Source organism: Puma concolor, chromosome D1 (assembly GCF_028749965.1).
Source record: "Puma concolor isolate L17-30 chromosome D1, mPumCon1.1.hap2, whole genome shotgun sequence".
Lineage (NCBI taxonomy): Eukaryota > Metazoa > Chordata > Mammalia > Carnivora > Felidae > Puma > Puma concolor.
The window spans coordinates 7,624,791-7,641,648 of record NC_141676.1 but is presented as its reverse complement, the minus strand read 5'-3'; the positions used below and the strand labels follow the sequence as shown (position 1 = coordinate 7,641,648).

The 16,858-nt window shown below is 64.8% G+C and overlaps 1 protein-coding gene across 4 annotated transcripts; it reads left to right on the top strand.

The window, feature by feature from the left end:
- CCDC88B (coiled-coil and HOOK domain protein 88B) lies at positions 1-16,530 on the top strand. 4 transcript variants are annotated; one of them, XM_086677049.1, is made up of 30 exons: positions 1-675; positions 796-879; positions 1,939-2,037; positions 2,341-2,483; positions 2,630-2,741; positions 2,822-2,891; positions 2,968-3,026; positions 3,124-3,207; positions 3,306-3,449; positions 3,658-3,803; positions 3,936-4,017; positions 4,170-4,328; positions 4,789-4,935; positions 5,121-5,229; positions 5,429-5,565; positions 5,648-6,778; positions 9,891-10,018; positions 10,097-10,214; positions 10,916-11,011; positions 11,101-11,241; positions 11,849-12,105; positions 12,450-12,593; positions 12,785-12,971; positions 13,130-13,275; positions 13,526-13,624; positions 13,783-13,949; positions 14,200-14,313; positions 14,524-14,736; positions 14,881-14,949; positions 16,329-16,530. In XM_086677049.1, the coding sequence occupies exons 3-30, from the start codon at positions 1,978-1,980 to the stop codon at positions 16,382-16,384; spliced, it is 4,518 nt and encodes a 1,505-aa protein (XP_086533175.1). In that variant the 5' UTR covers positions 1-675; positions 796-879; positions 1,939-1,977; the 3' UTR covers positions 16,385-16,530. The 4 variants fall into 4 exon arrangements, 3 of the variants coding, with proteins under 3 accessions (XP_086533175.1, XP_086533177.1, XP_086533176.1); XM_086677051.1 differs by lacking the exon at positions 14,200-14,313 and having other exon boundaries at positions 3-675; XM_086677050.1 differs by lacking the exon at positions 1-675 and having other exon boundaries at positions 713-879.
- Positions 16,531-16,858: the final 328 nt, after the last annotated feature.

Below are 16,858 nucleotides of genomic sequence, written 5' to 3'. Positions count from 1 at the left end.
AGATACAGAATCCGAAGCAGGCTCCGGGCTCCGAGCAGTCAGCACAGAGCCCGACACGGGGCTCGAACCCACAGACCGCGAGATCATGGCCCGAGCCGAAGTCGGACGCTCAACCGACTGAGCCACCCGGGCGCCCCGCCTTGGTCCTCATTTTACGTACGAGTTCAATACAGAGTAGTCAACGAGAGTAAAGTACCCGTACCCATGACTGGCTCGTGGCAAACCTGTGTTTGTCAAGGTTGTTTTTATCGCCCCATCTTTCATCAACTCTAAGATGTCATCAATTGTAAAAGATGCCACCGAGGGAAAAAAGAACGCTGCCAGTTTACTACGTCCCGAGTCTCTTTCATCACGAGAGCCTTTATTTCATGCTTCCCGAAGGAGCTCTTTTTGACTTAGACATAGGCTCTCATCATAAGTCTGAGGCACACACGTAAAAGGGAAAATAGAAGCAAAATAAATTGTTTATGGGGTTCGGAAAACTCCTTCACATTTAGAGTCCGATCGATAGAGGCGTGATGCCTGTATGTTTCGCTGCCACCTCCTCCAGGGAGCCATCGAGAGTGCCGGCGAGAGAGCGGCAGCCCCCTCCACGATCCGTACGACAACCAGAAAACCAACAGCCGTAGGAGGCGGCTCTTAGCCCAGCTCTGCAATGACTTCTGCTTTGGGAGTGTTAGTGACAAGCCTAATTCTCCTCCCTGGGGGCTCCCACCGTTTGAATCCTGGGGTTCCAGGAGTGCTCAGCTCTTGCCTCCGGGGATTTCTTCCAAGCTGCTGACTCCCTTTCTGCAGGGTGTGATGCTTCTGAAGTGTGGGCACATGCAGGCAGTGACAGCTACGTGAGGACTGCAGCCAGCCAGAAAGCCACTCTACAAGGTAACCTGACTTCCGAGACTTAAACGTGAGCAATCAAGTGTCTTGGGATCAATGGCACATGAATAATTCCTGAACTTTGCGCTGGCCGGGCTTCTAGCTGCCGCCGAGCCCTTGCACATTCTGTCTCTGCTCTCTCCCCGCCTCCCCACTTTGTCTACTTAACCCAGCCCCCCCCCCCCCACCCTATCTTGGCTTCCTCGAGGAGCCCCCTCTGGGATGCCTTGCCTGGCCCTCCCAGGAAATCTGTCTCTTCGCTGTCTACGCACATAGGATGGCTGCAATGCTACATTTTGAGCACGTGTGTGATTTTGGGGGGGCGGCCGCCTCCCCAGTGTACTGGGAGGCCCACGGGTGCGGGGACTATGTGGCTTTTGCACCATGGCAGCACCGGGCACTGTCCGGCTCCGAGCCGGTGAATGACAGAATGAATCTGGAGGCTCCGTAGTGAGCAGTGAGGGAGCTGGGGTGTCCTCCCGGACAAATGTCTGTCTGAGACATTTGCTGCTGGCCTCGGCTGTACGCGTCTTCCCCCAGTCCCCCAGAGGCCGGAGTCCAAGCCATTTCTTTTACAGCCGGGAAACTGAGGCCCGTCGGGTCGCAGAGCCACGGCCCAGGGTCCTGGCTCAGTGCAGGGTGCACAGAGAATGGGGGAGGGTGGGGTCAGAGGAGGGGTTCTCGCTTCTGGCTGGGGTGCAGAGGAGACTTACTGGGGCGGTAGCATCTGCCACCGGCTTCCCAGAGGCCCTGGGAGATGCAAGGCGGAGGTTCCCTTCTCTGGTTTCAAGTTTCCAGAGAGGCGGAGGGCTCTCCGGCCATTGTTCCTTGGGCCCGGAGGGCTGGGGGCCTTACCCCTGCGCGGCCCTGACCCCACCTTCCCCTGCTAACCCCTGGGCCGGCCCTGCGGAGATGCTGGGAGGACGTGGGGTGGTGAGGTGGGGGCCGAGGCAGGACTGTGGGGGCGCACAGGCCCGCGTGCACCCGGAAGGAGGAAGCTGCACAGGGTGTCTGTGGCCGGGCCGGGATCCCCGACCGGGGGACTTCCTCTTCCTCTTGGGGCAGGTGTAGCTGCCACAGCGGGACCAACACCCTGACCCTGTCATGGATGGGGGCAAGGGGCCCAGACTCAGAGACTTCCTGAGTGGGAGCCTGGCCACCTGGGTGAGGGGGCAGGTGGGAGGGGTGTGGGGAGGGGAAGTGAGAGCGGGGGAGGGGCCAGTGCCGCGTTTGGGGGAGGGTCCGGTAGAGTCGGAGCCCCGAGGGCAGGGGTGGGCTCAAATGTGGGGCTGGAGAAGTCCAGGTAGGCTTCGGGCTGGAAAAGGGGCCGGAAGCCTGAAGCCTTCAGGGCAAAGGAGAGGAGGAGGCTGCACGCGCTCAGGGGGCAGGTCAGAGGGGCTGGGGAGTCACTCTGCTGGTAGGGGAGTTCCTAACCCGGCCGGCCGACCCGTCTCCACTCCCCCACAGGCGCTGGGACTGGCCGGCCTAGTGGGAGAGGCGGAGGAGCCGGAGGAGGAAGAGGAGGAGGAAGGAGAGGGGCCCCTTGGCCCGGAGAAGAGGTTCCTGCATCTCATCGATGGGGCCCTGCTGCTCCGCGTGCTGGGCCTCGTGTAAGAAGCAGCCCGCCAGCCCGGGGGTCTGAGGTGGCCCCTCCCTCCACAGGCTGCTGGGAGGAGCTTGAGGGCTGGTGGGTGGGGCTTGCTTGGGGCAGGTGGGTCCCTGATTGCCCCTCCCACCCGGCTCCCTGTGCCCACAGAGTTCCCAGTTCCCGAGAAGGACCTCAGACGGTCAGGGGCCCTGATGGTCCCGCAGCCTGGCGAGTGCGGAACCTGAACCACCTGTGGGGCCGCCTGAGGGACTTCTACCAGGTGAGGGGCTGGGGAGGGGAGGCTGAGCCTCAGACCCGTGGGAAGGCCCGTCTCCCACCTCCTGTCCCCTCTGCCCCCAGGAGGAGCTGCAGCTGCTGGTCCTGTCACCACCCCCAGACCTCCAGACGTTGGCTTTTGACCCCTTCTCAGGTGCTCTCTCCCACCACCCCTTCCTGCCTCTACCCCCTCCCTCCACCCCTAACTTTTTGTGGCTTGTGCCCAGCAGAGGAGGCAGTGGAGGAGTTGGAAGGCATCCTTCGGCTGTTGCTGGGGGCGTCAGTGCAGGTGAGCGGGGGGAGGGGAGGGGGGGGGAGGGTTCCGCTTTGGCCGCAGAGGTGGGAGAGACACCTGGTGCCAGCATTTCCACTCTGTCTGCCTGCAGTGCGAGCACCGGGAACTCTTCATCCGACACATCCAGGGCCTCAGCCTCGAGGTCCAGAGTGACTTGGCTGCTGCTATCCAGGAGGTACTAGGGCTGGTCCACAGCCTGGGACTGGCCCTGCCACCGGGGGGCACTCTGCCCCTCCACTTCCTCTGCTGAACTGCTCTCTCTACCTGGTCCAGGTGACCCAGCCTGGGGCAGGCGTGGTGCTGGCACTGGCTGGGCGAGAGCCTGGGGAGCTGGAGCCTCAGGAGCTGGAGATGCTGTTCCAGAGCCTGATGGGGACCTTGTTAAGGCTGGCGCGGGAGCGCGACGTGGGGGCCCAGGTAGGGGGCATGGCACCGCCCAGGTGGAGGGCTGGGAGGACCCTGGGGACCCAGATGTGGGAGGAACTGGGGGTTGGGGCCGGATGTGGGGTTCGCATGGGGGGTCTTGGACCAGCAGAGCTGCAAGAGCCAGACTGGGGGACGGGGGGGGTGGGGGAGGGCGCATGGGGTGGGTTATTTCTGGCTCCCGACCCTTGACTTTGCACAGCGCCTGGCCGACATGTTGCTGGAGAGACAGCCGGCCCCCTTGCTGCCGGAGGCTCCTGCTAGGACTCCTCCAGAGGGTCCCTCACACCACCTGGCCCTGCAGCTGGCCAACACCAAGGCCCAGCTGCGGCGCCTGCGGCAGGAGCTGTGAGTGCCCCAGGCTGGGAGGCGCGGACCTGGAGGGAGAGGGGCAGGTTAGGCGCGGATGCAGATGGGTGGGATCAGGCCTGGGGGTTCCGGGTTTCCCCGCCCCTCCAGCGTCCCTTCTCTTCTCTCCAGGGAGGAGAAGGCCGAGCTGCTGCTAGACTCCCAGGCGGAGGTGCAGGGCTTGGAGGCCGAAATCCGAAGGCTCCGCCAGGAGGTGCGCTCAGATGCTCCCCGCCGCTGCCGCATTCCCCGGCCCTCTCCCCACACCCCCTCTGCCCCACTGCCTGCCGCCAGCCGGGGTCCTCCCCCTCCCTGATCCCTCTGGCCCGCGGCTGGCCGTCCCCAGCTCCGCACCGTCTGGCTCAGGCCCAGGCGCTGTCGGGACAGGCCAAGCGGGCCGAGCTGTACCGCGAGGAGGTAGAGGCGCTGCGGGAGCGCGCCGGCCGCCTGCCCCGCCTGCAGGAGGAGCTGCGACGTTGCCGCGAGCGGCTGCAGGCGGCCGAGGCCTGCAAAAGCCAGCTGGAGGTGAGGCGGGAGGCGGGGCCCGCAGGGGACGGGGTGGGCCGGGGGGGGGGGGGAGCGAATTGGGGGCTGGCCTGGAGAAGGGAGGGCTTGGTCTTGGGGACCGAGCAGTCACCGCCAGGAGAAATGGGTGAGGTGGTGTCTGGGGCAAAGCCCTCTGGAGGATGGGGCAGAGGGAAGGGAGAGGTGGGGACGGTAGGTAGGGGTAGGTCCTGGAGAGGATGAGTGTAGGGGAAGAGCTGTCTGGAGTGAGCCCCTCGCTGTGGATCCTAGAAGGACGCCACCTTGGGAGGAGGGTCTGGGAGAGAAGGGGCGTGGCTTACACAGAAGGGGCGGGGCCAGGTGCTAGGGAAGTGGTCCCTGGAAAGACCTTGGAGAGGGAGGGGCAGATGGAAGGGAGAGGTGGGGCCTGGAGTGCTTGGGGGCAGCCTCACACCACAGGTCGTCTCTGCTCTCCCACCAGGAGGAACGGGTGCTCTCGGGGGCTCTGGAAGCCTCCAAGGCGCTACTGGAGGAGCAGCTGGAGGCCGCTCAAGAGCGTTGCGCTCGGCTGCATGAGACCCAGCGTGAGAACCTGTTGCTGCGGACTCGTTTGGGCGAGGCCCGCGCGGTGAGACTGCCCCGGGGACCCCCCAGTCACTCTTGTCATCTGTGACCCCTGGTAACCCCAATGGCCCCCCAGGGTTCTCCAGTGCTCCCTGTGACCCCCTACTCCTTTTTTCCCCTGGTGATCTAGCCCACACTCTTGGCCCGGCCATGGTGAGGAGGGCTGGTCTGACCCTGTCCTTCCCCCAGGAGCTGGACTCTGTGCGGCATCAGGTGGACCAGCTGGCCGAGGAGAATGTGGAGCTGGAGCTGGAGCTTCAGCGGAGCCTGGAGCCACCCCTGGGCTCTCCTGGGGAGGGTGAGTAGGGCCCCAGAAGAGGGGCTGGGGACAGCGGGGGTGGGGGGCTGCCTGCGGTTTCCTGCAACTCTAGTGGGGCTGGCTGCTGATTTCATCCTTTCCCCAAGGTGTTGGGGGGGGTGTGTAGGGGTGGATGTGAAGAGCCGGGGATCCCAGCAGAGGGTACAGAGGGGCCCTGACCGCATCGCCCATGTCCCAGCACCCCCGCCCGGAGCAGCTCCTTCACTTCATGATGAAGTGAGAGAGGCAGAGGCCCGGCGGCTGCGGACCCTGGAGAGGGAGAACCAGGAGCTTCGGGGCTTGCTACAGGTGCTACAGGGGCAGCCTGGAGGCCAGGTGAGTCCCCTCCCCCAACCGGCCAACAGGTCCTTCCTTGCCTCCTCCTCTGGGCTTGACGGGTCCTCTCATGTGCCCTCAGCACCCCCTGCTGGAGGAGCAGAGCGAGGACTCCTTGGTTCCAGAGCTGGATGTGGCTCCCCAGACTTGCCTGACCTCAGACCGTGGCCCCCAGGGTTTGGCTGGCCAGGTGGGGGATGGAGGCACCCAGGCCTTGGACCTGGCTTCCCCCGTGTCAGACTCGGCCCTTGCGAGATTACCCGTGCGTCCCCAGGCATCTGACTCAGGCCCACAGGTGATAGAGAGGCCCCTCCAGACGGCTGCCATGACCCCTCAGACCTCAGACTTGACCCTCCAGGAATCAGGTTCTGTTGTAGCAGCACAGGAGTCCCTGGAGAAGGCTGGCCATGGAGCCCTTCTCCAGACTCCCACCTCCGCGGTCCCATCTCAAGATCCAGAGACTGAAATTCAGGCTGAGCTGTCCGGAGGAGACACTGGAGAGTCGGGGCCCGAAGCCCAGGTGCGGAGACAGGAGGGCCCTGCGAGCAAGCCTGCAGCCTCGGAGCTTAGCCTCTGTGCTCAAATGGAGGAGCAGGAGACCCCAGGCCAAGGGCCGGACCTACTCAAGGAGCAGACAGAGGGCAGGGAACATGCACAGAAGCTGGAGGGGTTGGTTGGGGACCCAGCCCAGCAAAATCCACAGCAGAAGTCGGAACGGGCTTCGGAGGCCCAGACCTGGGAGGGGCCGATCCCAGGGGAGATCCTGGCTGGTGGTGTCCCGGAGCAGGAGGCCCTGAGGGAGGAGGTGGCCCAGCTGAAGAGGGAGGCCGAGGCACTGGGAGCGGAGCTAGAGGCCCAGGCCCGGCGGCTGGAGGCCCGAGGCACGGAGGCCGCCCGGCTCTCCGAGGAGCTGGCTCAGGCGCGGAAGGCAGAGGCCGAGGCCCAGCGGGAAGTGGAGGCCCGGGCCGGGGAGCAGGCTCGGCTGCGGGAGGCAGTGGAGGCAGCCGGCCGGGAGCTGGAGGCTGCGGCGCGTGAACGGGAGGCGCTGGCAGAGGCCCTGGCGACATCGGGCCGAGAGCGGAGGCAGTGGGAGCGCGAGGGGCCCAGACTGAGGGCCCGGGCCGAGGCCGCCGAGGAGCGGCTGCAAGTGCTGGAGAGCGAGGGCCGTCAGCGCCTGCAGGAGGCCGAGAGGGAGAGGCAGGCCCTCAAGGAGGTATGTTGGGGCTCGCGGCCTGGGATGGGAAATGGGGGCCTGAGTCACTTGCTGGGCTTTGGGTGATCAATCCCATCGGTAGCCACCGAGTGCCCCAGCACCTGGCCGGGGCTGGAGACCGAAAGGTAAAAGCCCACCTCTGCCTTCCAAAGGTGCGCTTGACCTGGGTCACAGGACGGATGTCCCCTCCCTCTGGAGGGGTGGGCTGTAGCAGGGGATGAGAATATGGGTACGGAGCCCTACCGCCTGGGTGCAAATCCTGGCTCTCTGACTGTGGCAGCTGACTCGCCTCGGCCCTATTCCTCCTCCGTAAAACGGGGGGGGGGGGGGGGGGGCGGCTCTGCATAGCCGTCTCAGTGGGTCTTTTGAAGATCAAGGGAGATCACGGTGTGCGGAGCCTAGTTCCTGCTTGACAAAGGCACAAGACAGGGTCATTATTAAGAGCAAAGTGGGCAGGAGTCCGTGGGAGAGGGTGCCGGGGTGGGGGCAGGGAGGCTTTGGAGAAGGTTCTGAGGAATGGTCAAGGTTCCACCAGGTGGGAAGGGCATTTCATGTAGAGGGAACAGCATGTGCAGAGACCCGAAGGCATTAATGATGCTGAGGGGCCTGGGAGGTGGGGGAGCGGGGCCAGAGAGGCGTGCTGGGCCAGCCTTGTGGGCGTCAGTACTCTGGCCCCGGGCAGGGAAAGCCACCCAAGCGTGTGGACAAGCCTTTGTGAGGTTGGGTTTGGGGAGGGTCCCCTTGGTGTGTCCCTTTGGTGTTCCCTCGGGCCCTCAGGAGGTGGTGCCGGTGGTCCTGGTGGCAGGTGAGGCCGGCTGGGGCTGGGACAGGGCATGGAGGAGAGAGAAAGCCTGGAAACGCCTTCCTTTGTGTGCTCAAGCGTGTTGACGGGACCTTGCCACTAGATGCTGTACCAGGCAGCCAGTGTGCCCATACTGGTTGGGGGGGAGGGGCTTTCATAGTCTAGGGTGGCGATGGGACTGTGCAGGGAGCTGTGGGAGTCCAGGAAGCACACTGGACTTAGGCCGCGGCATGTCCCGGAAGGCTTCCTGGAGGAGGAGAGAGAATGGCAGCGAGCCAGGAGGAGGCGCAGGCGTGACCGTATAGGGGTGGGGTGTGAGGTGGGAAGTGGAAGGAACCTAGGCAGAGAATTCACTAAGCCGGGTTCCTGCTGGGCAGGGCCTCTGTCTTCCTTTCAAGCTAAGGAGCGAGTTGCGAGTTGCGGCTGTGCTTGTGAAGGAGATGACCTCCATGACCTTTACAGGAGGCCAATGACCTTGAAACCCGGTGGAGGGTTGAGGGCGAGCCGAGTAGTCGGGTACTCGTGTTGAGAGGCCCCTCGGGGGAAGCGGGGGAGGCTAGGAGGCAATTGAGAAGGGTGTTCGGGCCAGCGGGGGCCCCTGCCATGGGGGAGGGTGGGCTGCGGACGGGGAATCGAATCTTCCAGCTGAGCACAGGGTCCGGGTTCATCCCTGTTGTACAGAGGTTGCTGGGATTCAGAGAGAAGGAGTGATTTGCCGGGAGACCCCTCTGAAGGAGAAGAGTGGGGAACACACTGTGGGGCGCGCCCAGGGCTAGGCGTTGCGCAGGGCAGGCCCCGGGGGAATGTGAGAACGGGGGCGTGGGTGAGAAGGCAAGGCCGAGAAGCTGTCTGCGGGGTCCACTCTGTAGGACGTGACCGAGAGATGCTCTCAGGCCGACCTGGCTTAGAGCCCAGATCCCCCGCCTACCAGCTGTGTGGTTAGGGGCGAGTTGCTTCCTCACCTATAAGACGGGGTAAAAATGGCACGCCTTACAGGATCCTGTTAGATAATGAACGTAGAGGGCTGGGGGCGGCTCTGGGGTGAATGTAGGCAGGTGGGCAGTGCAGGGGAGGGGAGGGCTGGTGGGGCTAGAAGGGCCTGAGGACACAGGGGAATGTTGTGAGATTTCCTGGGCCGAGAGGTTCCTGGTGCTAACTGGGTGTGGTGTAGGAGGAGGTGGCTAGCCAGGGAACCAGGGGCCAAAGGGCTTGTCCAGGCGGGCTGGGTAGAGAGGTCGGGGCACTGAGGGCTGTGGCCGGGGCCTGGAGGGGCCAGAGGTTCAAGCCTCTTTTAATCTGTGTCACTGTTATTCTTACCCTTAGCCCTTGGGCTGTAATGGTGGTGTTGGGGGGGGGGGGCGGTGAGGCAACAGGCAGCAGGGCCTCATGGGACTTGTAGTTTTCCAGCCAACCCCGGGGGTGGGCGGGGCGGGGGGGGGGGAGACTGGGTGGGTCTGCAAAGCCTAGAAGATCAGAGCAAAGGCCGTAGACTTGGTTTCCAGAGCAAGGATATGGTAGGCTGCTGGTCGGAGTTGGTTCTTCCTTGTGGTTTCATCCTGACAGCCCCTCCCCCACCTCCTAGAATGGTTTGGCCCATCGCCCTCCCAGGCCCACAGGCCAGAGTGGGCCTCCTGCCCCCTTCCACAATGGTGCGGCCCAACCGCCACAGGACGCCTGGCCTGGCGGGGCCTGCAGCGGCTCTCCCCACCCCGCCCCCCCAGCCCCCACTGCGGTTGGGCCTGACGTTGGCCACATCCCTATCCTTGCAGCCGTCTCCGTGTGGCTGAGGGCGCTCTTCAGATCTGCCTCTTTCAAGCCCCTCTTGCCCTCACATGGCCAGCCTGGCCTCATCACGTAGGGCACATCTAGCTGCTCCTGGGCACATGAGGAGCCAGGGGCTCAGGGAGGTAAAGACGCTTGACCGCGAGTGTCTCTAACTCCCGGATCAGAGGCCTCCCTCACCCACTGCCAGGCTTACAGTCCCCAGCTCTTCCGTAGTCCCTCTGCAAGGCAGCCAGGCCTTGCTCCCATTTTACAGATGGGGGGGCGGGGGTAGAGGCCCAAAGGGTTAAAGATGTTTGCCCGGGGCGGGGCGCCTGGCCGGCTTAGTCGGTAGAGCAGGGACTCTTGATCTCAGGGCCTTGAGAGCCTAAAAACCAAAACCGACATTTGCACAGGGTGACAGAGGAAGGGTAGAAAGCTAGGTCTCCAGACCCTGAGGCCTTGAGATCGAGGCCTCCTCTGCACCCCCACCCCCCATCCGGGACGGGGATGGTGGCCTGACCTTGGCTCTGCCGCACCCGCCCTCAGGAGCTAGAGAAGGCCTGGTTGAGGGGCCAGGAGCTGGGGGCCCGGCTGGAACACCTGCAGAGTGAGCTCGAACAGGCGGGTCTGGAGCGACAGGCGTTTCTGCGGGAACAGGAGATCCAGCAACAGAGGTGGGGTCATCGCCCAGGGGGCAGAGAGGGGCAGGCAGGGCTCGGGGAAGGGTGGGTGCCAAGGCTTCTTCCCGGCAGGTACCAGGGCCTGGAGCAGCGGCTGGAGGCTGAGCTGCAGGCGGCGGCCACGAGCAAGGAGGAGGCGCTGAGGGAACTCAAGATGAGGGCCCTGCAGCTGGAACAGGAGCTGGTCCAGGTGAGGCTCCGCCCCGGGCTCCCGTCCCTGCCGCCCCTCTGGTCTCGCCCCTTGAGTCTTGGCCACTCCCTTGCCTTGAGGCCCAACTTGGGCCTACTGGGGAGAGCACTGTGCTGGGAGTCAGGCTGACTCTGCCCAGGCCACGTGATCCTCTGGGGGGCCCTCGATTTCCCCATTCCTCAAATGGACGGCACCCAGCAGCGGTCTGCTCTGAGTCTCTCTCACTTCCTAGTGAGCTCAGTCCCTGTCGTCGCTCTAGGTCGGCCGTTGTTTCTGAGGCCCCTGCTTGCATAGGCGCTCAGCTCAGGGCTCAGCTCAGGGGTGTGGTGGGGTCCCCACACCGGGCGAGGAAACAGGCCACCCTGACACAGGGTGCCGAGGGACAGTGGGCACCCGGCAGGCCACCTGGTGGGTACACAGAGGGTTGGTTGGGGCAAAGTGGCATTGACCGCGGGGCCCGGAGGAAGAGCAGGGGTGGAAAGGGTGTTCTGGGCAGGAGAAGCAGCCGGGCAGAGGCTGGGCTCTGCTGCAGAACGGAGCGACAAGGAGAGCGACCCATGCACCTGCGGGAGCCAGGAGCGCGGGACTGCGGGACCTGGTGGCGGCGGGCCAGGGGCCGTGTCAAGTGCTGCCGAGGGCGTGAGGGTCCCCTCCACGCCCCCCCGCCCCCCCGCATGACCTCCCAGGGCCTGTCCTTCCAGCTGCGCCAGGGCTCCGTGGGACGGGGGCCGGAGGGGCACGATGAGCTGAGGATCCCGGGGGCCCAGAGTGGGCGGCTCATCGAGATGGAACGCAGCGTGAGTGTCGACTGCTGTGCGGTGGGCATGCGGAGGGGCGGCCCCTGTGGCCTGGCCCCCGCTGACCCCCCCCACCCCCTTCCCGGCAGAATGCAACGCTGGTGGCCGAGAAGGTGGCTTTGCAGGGGCAGCTCCAGCACCTGGAGGGGCAGCTGGGCAACCTGCAGGGCCGGGCCCAGGAGCTCCTCCTGCAGAGTCAGCGGGCCCAGGAGCACAGCAGCCGCCTGCAGGTGGGTGACAGCCCCAGGGGCCTGTCCCCTGCTCTGCCTCGTGCCCACTTAACCACGGCCGCCTGCCCCCCTTCCTATTTTTCCTGCCCTTTTCCCTGCCTGAGCTCCCTGCCGGCTCCCCCTGCCTGCTCTCTCGTCACAGCTATCTCTACCCTCCGACCCCAGCCGCCCCAGTCTGCACCCCTCTTCCCCCGTCCTTCTCCTTCCCTTTGACGCTTCTTCCCTGGCTCCTACCCCCTCCCGCCTGCCTCCGGCCCTCACATCCATGCCATTTGGCTCGGCTGCGTTCCTCTCAACAGCCAGCCATTAGTCCCTACTGCCCTCCCTGCCCCTGCCCCTGCCCCATGGGTCGCATCCCTGCCTTGTGCCTCTTGCCCCGCCCTCCACGGCCTGATGCCAGCACCCTGCCCTCTCCTTGTCCATTCACCTCTGCCTCTGCTCTCTGCTCCCTGCTGCCCCCACTCCAGCCCTCTGCCTTGTCCACAGTTCTCGCCGTATCCTCTGCCCTGCCCCTTGCCTTTTGGTCCCCGCCCCCACCCCCGTCTCTTACCCCCCTTTCTGGCCTGGGACCGCACCCCTGCGGTGCCTGCTGCCTCCTCTGTCCTAGGCTGAAAAGTCTATACTGGAGAGGCAGGGCCAGGAGCTGCATAGGAAGCTGGGGGTGCTGGAGGAGGAGGTGCGGGCGGCGCGGCAGTCCCACGAGGAGACCCGGGGGCAGCAGCAGGCTTTGCTTCGGGACCACGAGGCCCTGGCTCAGCTGCAGCGGCGACAGGAGGCCGAGCTAGAGGGACTGCTGGCCCGGCACCGCGACCTCAAGGCTAACATGCGGGCGCTGGAGCTGGCCCACCGGGAGCTGCAGGGCCGGTGAGCCTCCCCCAAACACCCAGCTTCTCTCCCCAGCACCCCCTGCCGCCCGAAGCAGACTCCCTCCGCGGGTCTGACCCCAGCGGGGAAGCACCGCCCGCCCCCCACAACGCCCTCACCTCTGCTGCCGCGCCCTGGCGCGTGGCTGAGCTCCGGGGCGAGCTCTCGCCCTGAGGCTCATTCATCGTCGGGAGTGGGGGGCACCTCGCGTGGCATTCTGCCCCAGGGCTTTGTTTAGAGGCCTGTGCTTAGGAGATGGCAGACCCCGGGGGTCCAGATAGTCCAGCCGCCCACTCGCCCCGGCCCCAGGCCCCTGCAGCCCTCTTAGTCCCTGCGCATCCCAGGCACGAGCAGCTGCAGGCCCAGAGGGCCAACGTGGAGGCGCAGGAGGTGGCCCTGCTGGCAGAGCGAGAACGCCTGATGCAGGACGGGCATCGGCAGCGGGGCCTGGAGGAGGAGCTGCGGAGGCTGCAGAGTGAGCACGACAGGTACCAGCGCCCGCCCAGCCAGGCCGGTTCTCCGCGCGCCCCTCTGGGAAGCCGGCGGGTGGCAAGTTCGTCACCGTCCGCGTGGGGGCCTGCGTCGCCTCCTGTCCCCAGCATGGCTTCTCGGGCCCTTAGGCGGGGCCTGGCAGGGGGTCGAGGGCCCCCTTGGAGAGCATCTCCTCCCGACTCGGCAGGGCTCAGATGCTGCTGGCGGAGGTGTCCCGGGAGCGAGGCGAGCTGCAGGGTGAACGCGGGGAGCTGCGGAGCCGGCTGGCGCGGCTGGAACTGGAGCGAGCACAGCTGGAGGTGCAGAGTCAGCGACTGCGGGAGTCCAACCAGCAGCTGGACCTGAGCGCCTGCCGGCTGACCACGCAGTGCGAGGTGTGGGGAGGGATGGGCCCGGGGGTGGGGCTGGGGGGGGGGGTGGGGCGCGCTGGCTGGGGGGGCGGGGCTGGAGAGGGGGCGAGGGGAGGGGGTGGAAGGTGGAAGGTAGCCACCCCGAGCCCCGTTTAAATCCCCCACCTGCCCCGCCGCCCCAGCTGTTGACCGAGCTTCGGAGCGCCCAGGAGGAGGAGAACCGGCAGCTGCTGGCCGAGGTGCAGGCGCTGAGCCGGGAGAACCGGGAGCTCCTGGAGCGCAGCCTGGAGAGCCGGGACCACCTACACCGAGAGCAGCGGGAGTACCTGTGAGCGGGCCCCGGGGCGGTGGCAGGAGCTGGAGCGGGGCCCCCGAGACCCCTTTGGCTGCTCGTGGGGAAGGGGCTGGGGGCTGACCGCCTCGGGCTTGGCAACGCAGCAGCTTATGAGCTTATGAGCCCTGGAGCGTGTCCGCGTGTGAACAAGCAGCAGGGGGTGTGGCGGTGTGTAACCCGCGAGAGCGCGAGCCCTCCTCCTGCCGGGCCTCCCGCCCACCTCCTCCCCGCCTCATCCTCCCAGGGACCAGCTCAACGCCTTGCGCCGTGAGAAACAGAAGCTGGTGGAGAAGATCATGGACCAGTACCGGGTGCTGGAGCCTGGGCCCCTGCCCCGGATCAAGTGAGGGGCCCCTCCCCCCCCCACTGGAGCCGGGGATCCTCCTAACCCCTGCCCCTGCCCCTGCCCTGCTCTCTCCGGGCCTTTGCCATCCCCGACGTGGCCTTCTTGTCCCTCCTCGCTCCCTGGCCTTACCCCCTCTTGTGCCCTCTTGCCCCCAGGAAGGGCAGCTGGTTGGCAGACAAGGTGAAGAGGCTGATGCGGCCCCGGCGGGAGGGGGGCCTCCATGGGGGGCCACGCCTGGGGGCCGATGGGGCCGGCAGCACCGAGAGCCTGGGGGGCCCCCCAGAGACGGAGCTCCCCAAGGGCAGGGAGGCAGATGGGACAGGTGGGTCTGGGGACCGGGTGACCGTGATGGTCCCTACCCCGTGTCTCCTATCCCCACCCTGGTGCCTGCCAACGCCTCGGCGTCTCCCTTCATCTTGTGTGGCTTGCACGCCCACCCCCGCTGGTCTTCCCTGATGCAACCCGGCCCCGCCTAGATGTGGCTCTTTGCCCCCTGGCCCTGCTACAACCCTCTCAGTTGGCACCTCCTTCCTGCCTGCACTGCCACCCACCCAGTCCCCACCCATCCACAGCGGTGCCTAGGACCTCGGAGCAGCAGGGGACTTTAGTGAGAGGTCATTTATCCCAGTCAGCAGACGAGGAAGCTGAGGCCCAGGGAGGGGACGTGCCTTGCCCAAGGTCACACAGTGAGTCAGTGTCAGAGCCAGCACAGGGTCCGGCCTCCCGTCCCCACCCTCATTCACCCAGACCTAACCACCCCCCCCCCCGCCACACACTCCCCCCACTCCCACCTCTGCAGCCTCCTCTCCCTGCGCCTCGGCAGCTTCACCCCGCCAGCCCCTCCGCTCTGCCCAGCCCCTTCCCTCCCGGCTGGACACCCTCCCTGCCTCTCGCAGGGTCCCTTTCACCGGCGCCCATGCGCAGAGCCCAGAGCTCCCTCTGCCTGGGGGACGAGACCCTGGCAGGGGGGCAGCGGCGGAAACTCAGCTCACGGTTCCCCGTGGGGCGAAGCTCTGAATCATTCAGCCCCGGGGACACTCCCAGGCAGCGTTTCCGACAGCGACAGCGCAGGCCAGGCCCCCTGGGGGCACCCAGCGCCCATGGCAAAGGTGACAGCCGAGGGTCCCTGCTCTTATTAGCTCCCCAGCTCCGTGGCTGAGGGGGCTTCCCTCCTGTCCCTTGGGTCTCCCCACAAGCCCTGCCCGCCTCTGCTCTGGTCCCCGTGGCCCACTGGCTTCCTTGTGCACCCCCAGGACCTGGCGTGGGATGGGATGGCTCCATTGAGACCCTGTCAGAACATGAAGCAGATGTCAACCGAGAGGGTGAGTGGGGGTATTTGCCCTGCCTGGGGCCCCTGGCAGACCCCATTCATGCATTCGTCTACTTGACAGTGAGCCTTTGCTAAGTGCCGGGTGATGTGCTAGGGATACAGCAGGGGTACGGCTGGGGATAGAGCAGGGAACATTCTGGGATGGGAGACAGACAGACGTAAACAGCTTGCATAAAAATAACAATTATCGGGGCGCCTGGGTGGCTCAGTCGGTTAAGCGTCTGACTTCAGCTCAGGTCACGATCTCGCGCTCCGTGAGTTCGAGCCCCGCATCAGGCTCTGGGCTGACGGCTCGGAGCCTGGAGCCTGCTTCCGATTCTGTGTCTCCCTCTCTCTCTGCCCCTCCCCCGTTCATGCTCTGTCTCTCTCTGTCTCAAAAATAAATAAACGTTAAAAAAATTTTTTTTTAAATAATAATTATCTACAACAACCCTGTCCAGTAGAAATAGGATGCGAACTACATGTGTAATTTAGAATCTTCTAGAGCCCTCATCAGAAAAGGAGAAAGAAACAGGTAAAAGTAATTTTAATAGCATATTTTCGTCATCTCAGTACACCTGAACTGTGACCATTTCACCATGTAGTCAGTGCGGAAAGTCATTAATGAGCTGTTTTATTTAAAAAAATGTATCGTTGTCATTTATTTAAAAAATTTTTTGTAACGTTTAGTTTTGGGGGAGAGAGAGAGAAGGAGAGAGGGAGCGTGAATGGGGGAGGGGCAGAGAGAAAGGGAGACACAGAGTCTGAAGGAGGCTCCAGGCTCTGAGCTGTCAGCACGGAGCCTGACGCGGGGCTCGAACCCACGAACCGCGAGATCATGACCTGAGCCGAAGTCAGACGCTCAACCGACTGAGCCACCCCGGCGCCCCTTAATGAGATATTTTATATGATTTTTTCCTGCCACGTCTTTGAGCCCAGTGGATATTTTATACCCAAGCACATAGAAGTTCCGGCCCGCCACATCTCAGGTGCTCGGTCCTGTACTAGGCAGCTCGGCCCCAGAATATTTAGGAGGTGATCATGCTCTGGGGAGAACGGAGAGCCGGGTGAGGGAGCTCAGGCACGCTGGGTGGGCTGCAGTTCTAACTAGGTGCTCGGTGTAGCCCGCGGAGAGGAGGTGAGGTTGGAGCAAAGACCCGGAGGTGAGAGTTTGTCCTGTGGACATACCTGGGGAACAGCATTCCAGGCAGGAGTAACAGCTGAAACAAAGGCCTGGCGAGTTCAAGGACGGGCTACAGCCACAGTGAGGAGGGGGAGAGCGGAGAGGAGCCCAAGGGGCAGCGGGAGGGCACAAGGCGTGGGGCCCTGTGGGCCACCGTGGGTGCTGGGAGCTCCCGAGGGGTCTGGCCTGAGCTGAACCTTCCCTTTTAGGCCTCAAGGTGCCGGAGCCAGAGAAACGCCCTCTCACACCCTCCCTCAGCCAGTGACACCACAGGGACCGGGGGCCCGAGAGTGCAGCCTTCTTACCGCTGGAGTCCCCGTGGGGGCCCCAGGCAGCCCCAGAATTCAGGGACCCGGGCTACCTGGAGCCAGCCTGGCTCCTCCGAGGCCCGCATCAGTGCCCCGAGATGGGGCTGGGATAAGCCTGTGGACAGAGGGGACGGCTGGTCCCCACGAGCAGCTCCTTCCCGGGGCCCTGGCTCTGCCACGCGGCCCTCGCTGAGGAGACCATCGCCGGGTGACCTCCCAGATGAAGGAGACAGGCAGGAGTGGCCGAGAGAGCCCCCTGCCAGGTCCAGGCGGGGAGCCAAGGACCATTCGCCGAGGACGGTGGCCTGGGCTGATCTCTGAGCTGTAGCTGGGCCACGGACATGACAATAAAGCTGGGATACGACCACCTGAGTTTGGGCTGTGTCCAGTCCCAAGGCACCAGCGCCACCGGGCCCAAGTCCTTCTGTGTG

Bases quoted from the DNA above. Each gene is read 5' to 3' on its own strand.
- CCDC88B (XM_086677049.1), top strand. From the start codon at position 1,978: ATGGATGGGGGCAAGGGGCCCAGACTCAGAGACTTCCTGAGTGGGAGC. The intron at 2,484-2,629 runs GTAAGAAGCAGC...CTGTGCCCACAG, and splicing joins CTCCGCGTGCTGGGCCTCGT to AGTTCCCAGTTCCCGAGAAG. The intron at 14,314-14,523 runs GTGAGTCAGTGT...TGCCTCTCGCAG, and splicing joins GCCTTGCCCAAGGTCACACA to GGTCCCTTTCACCGGCGCCC.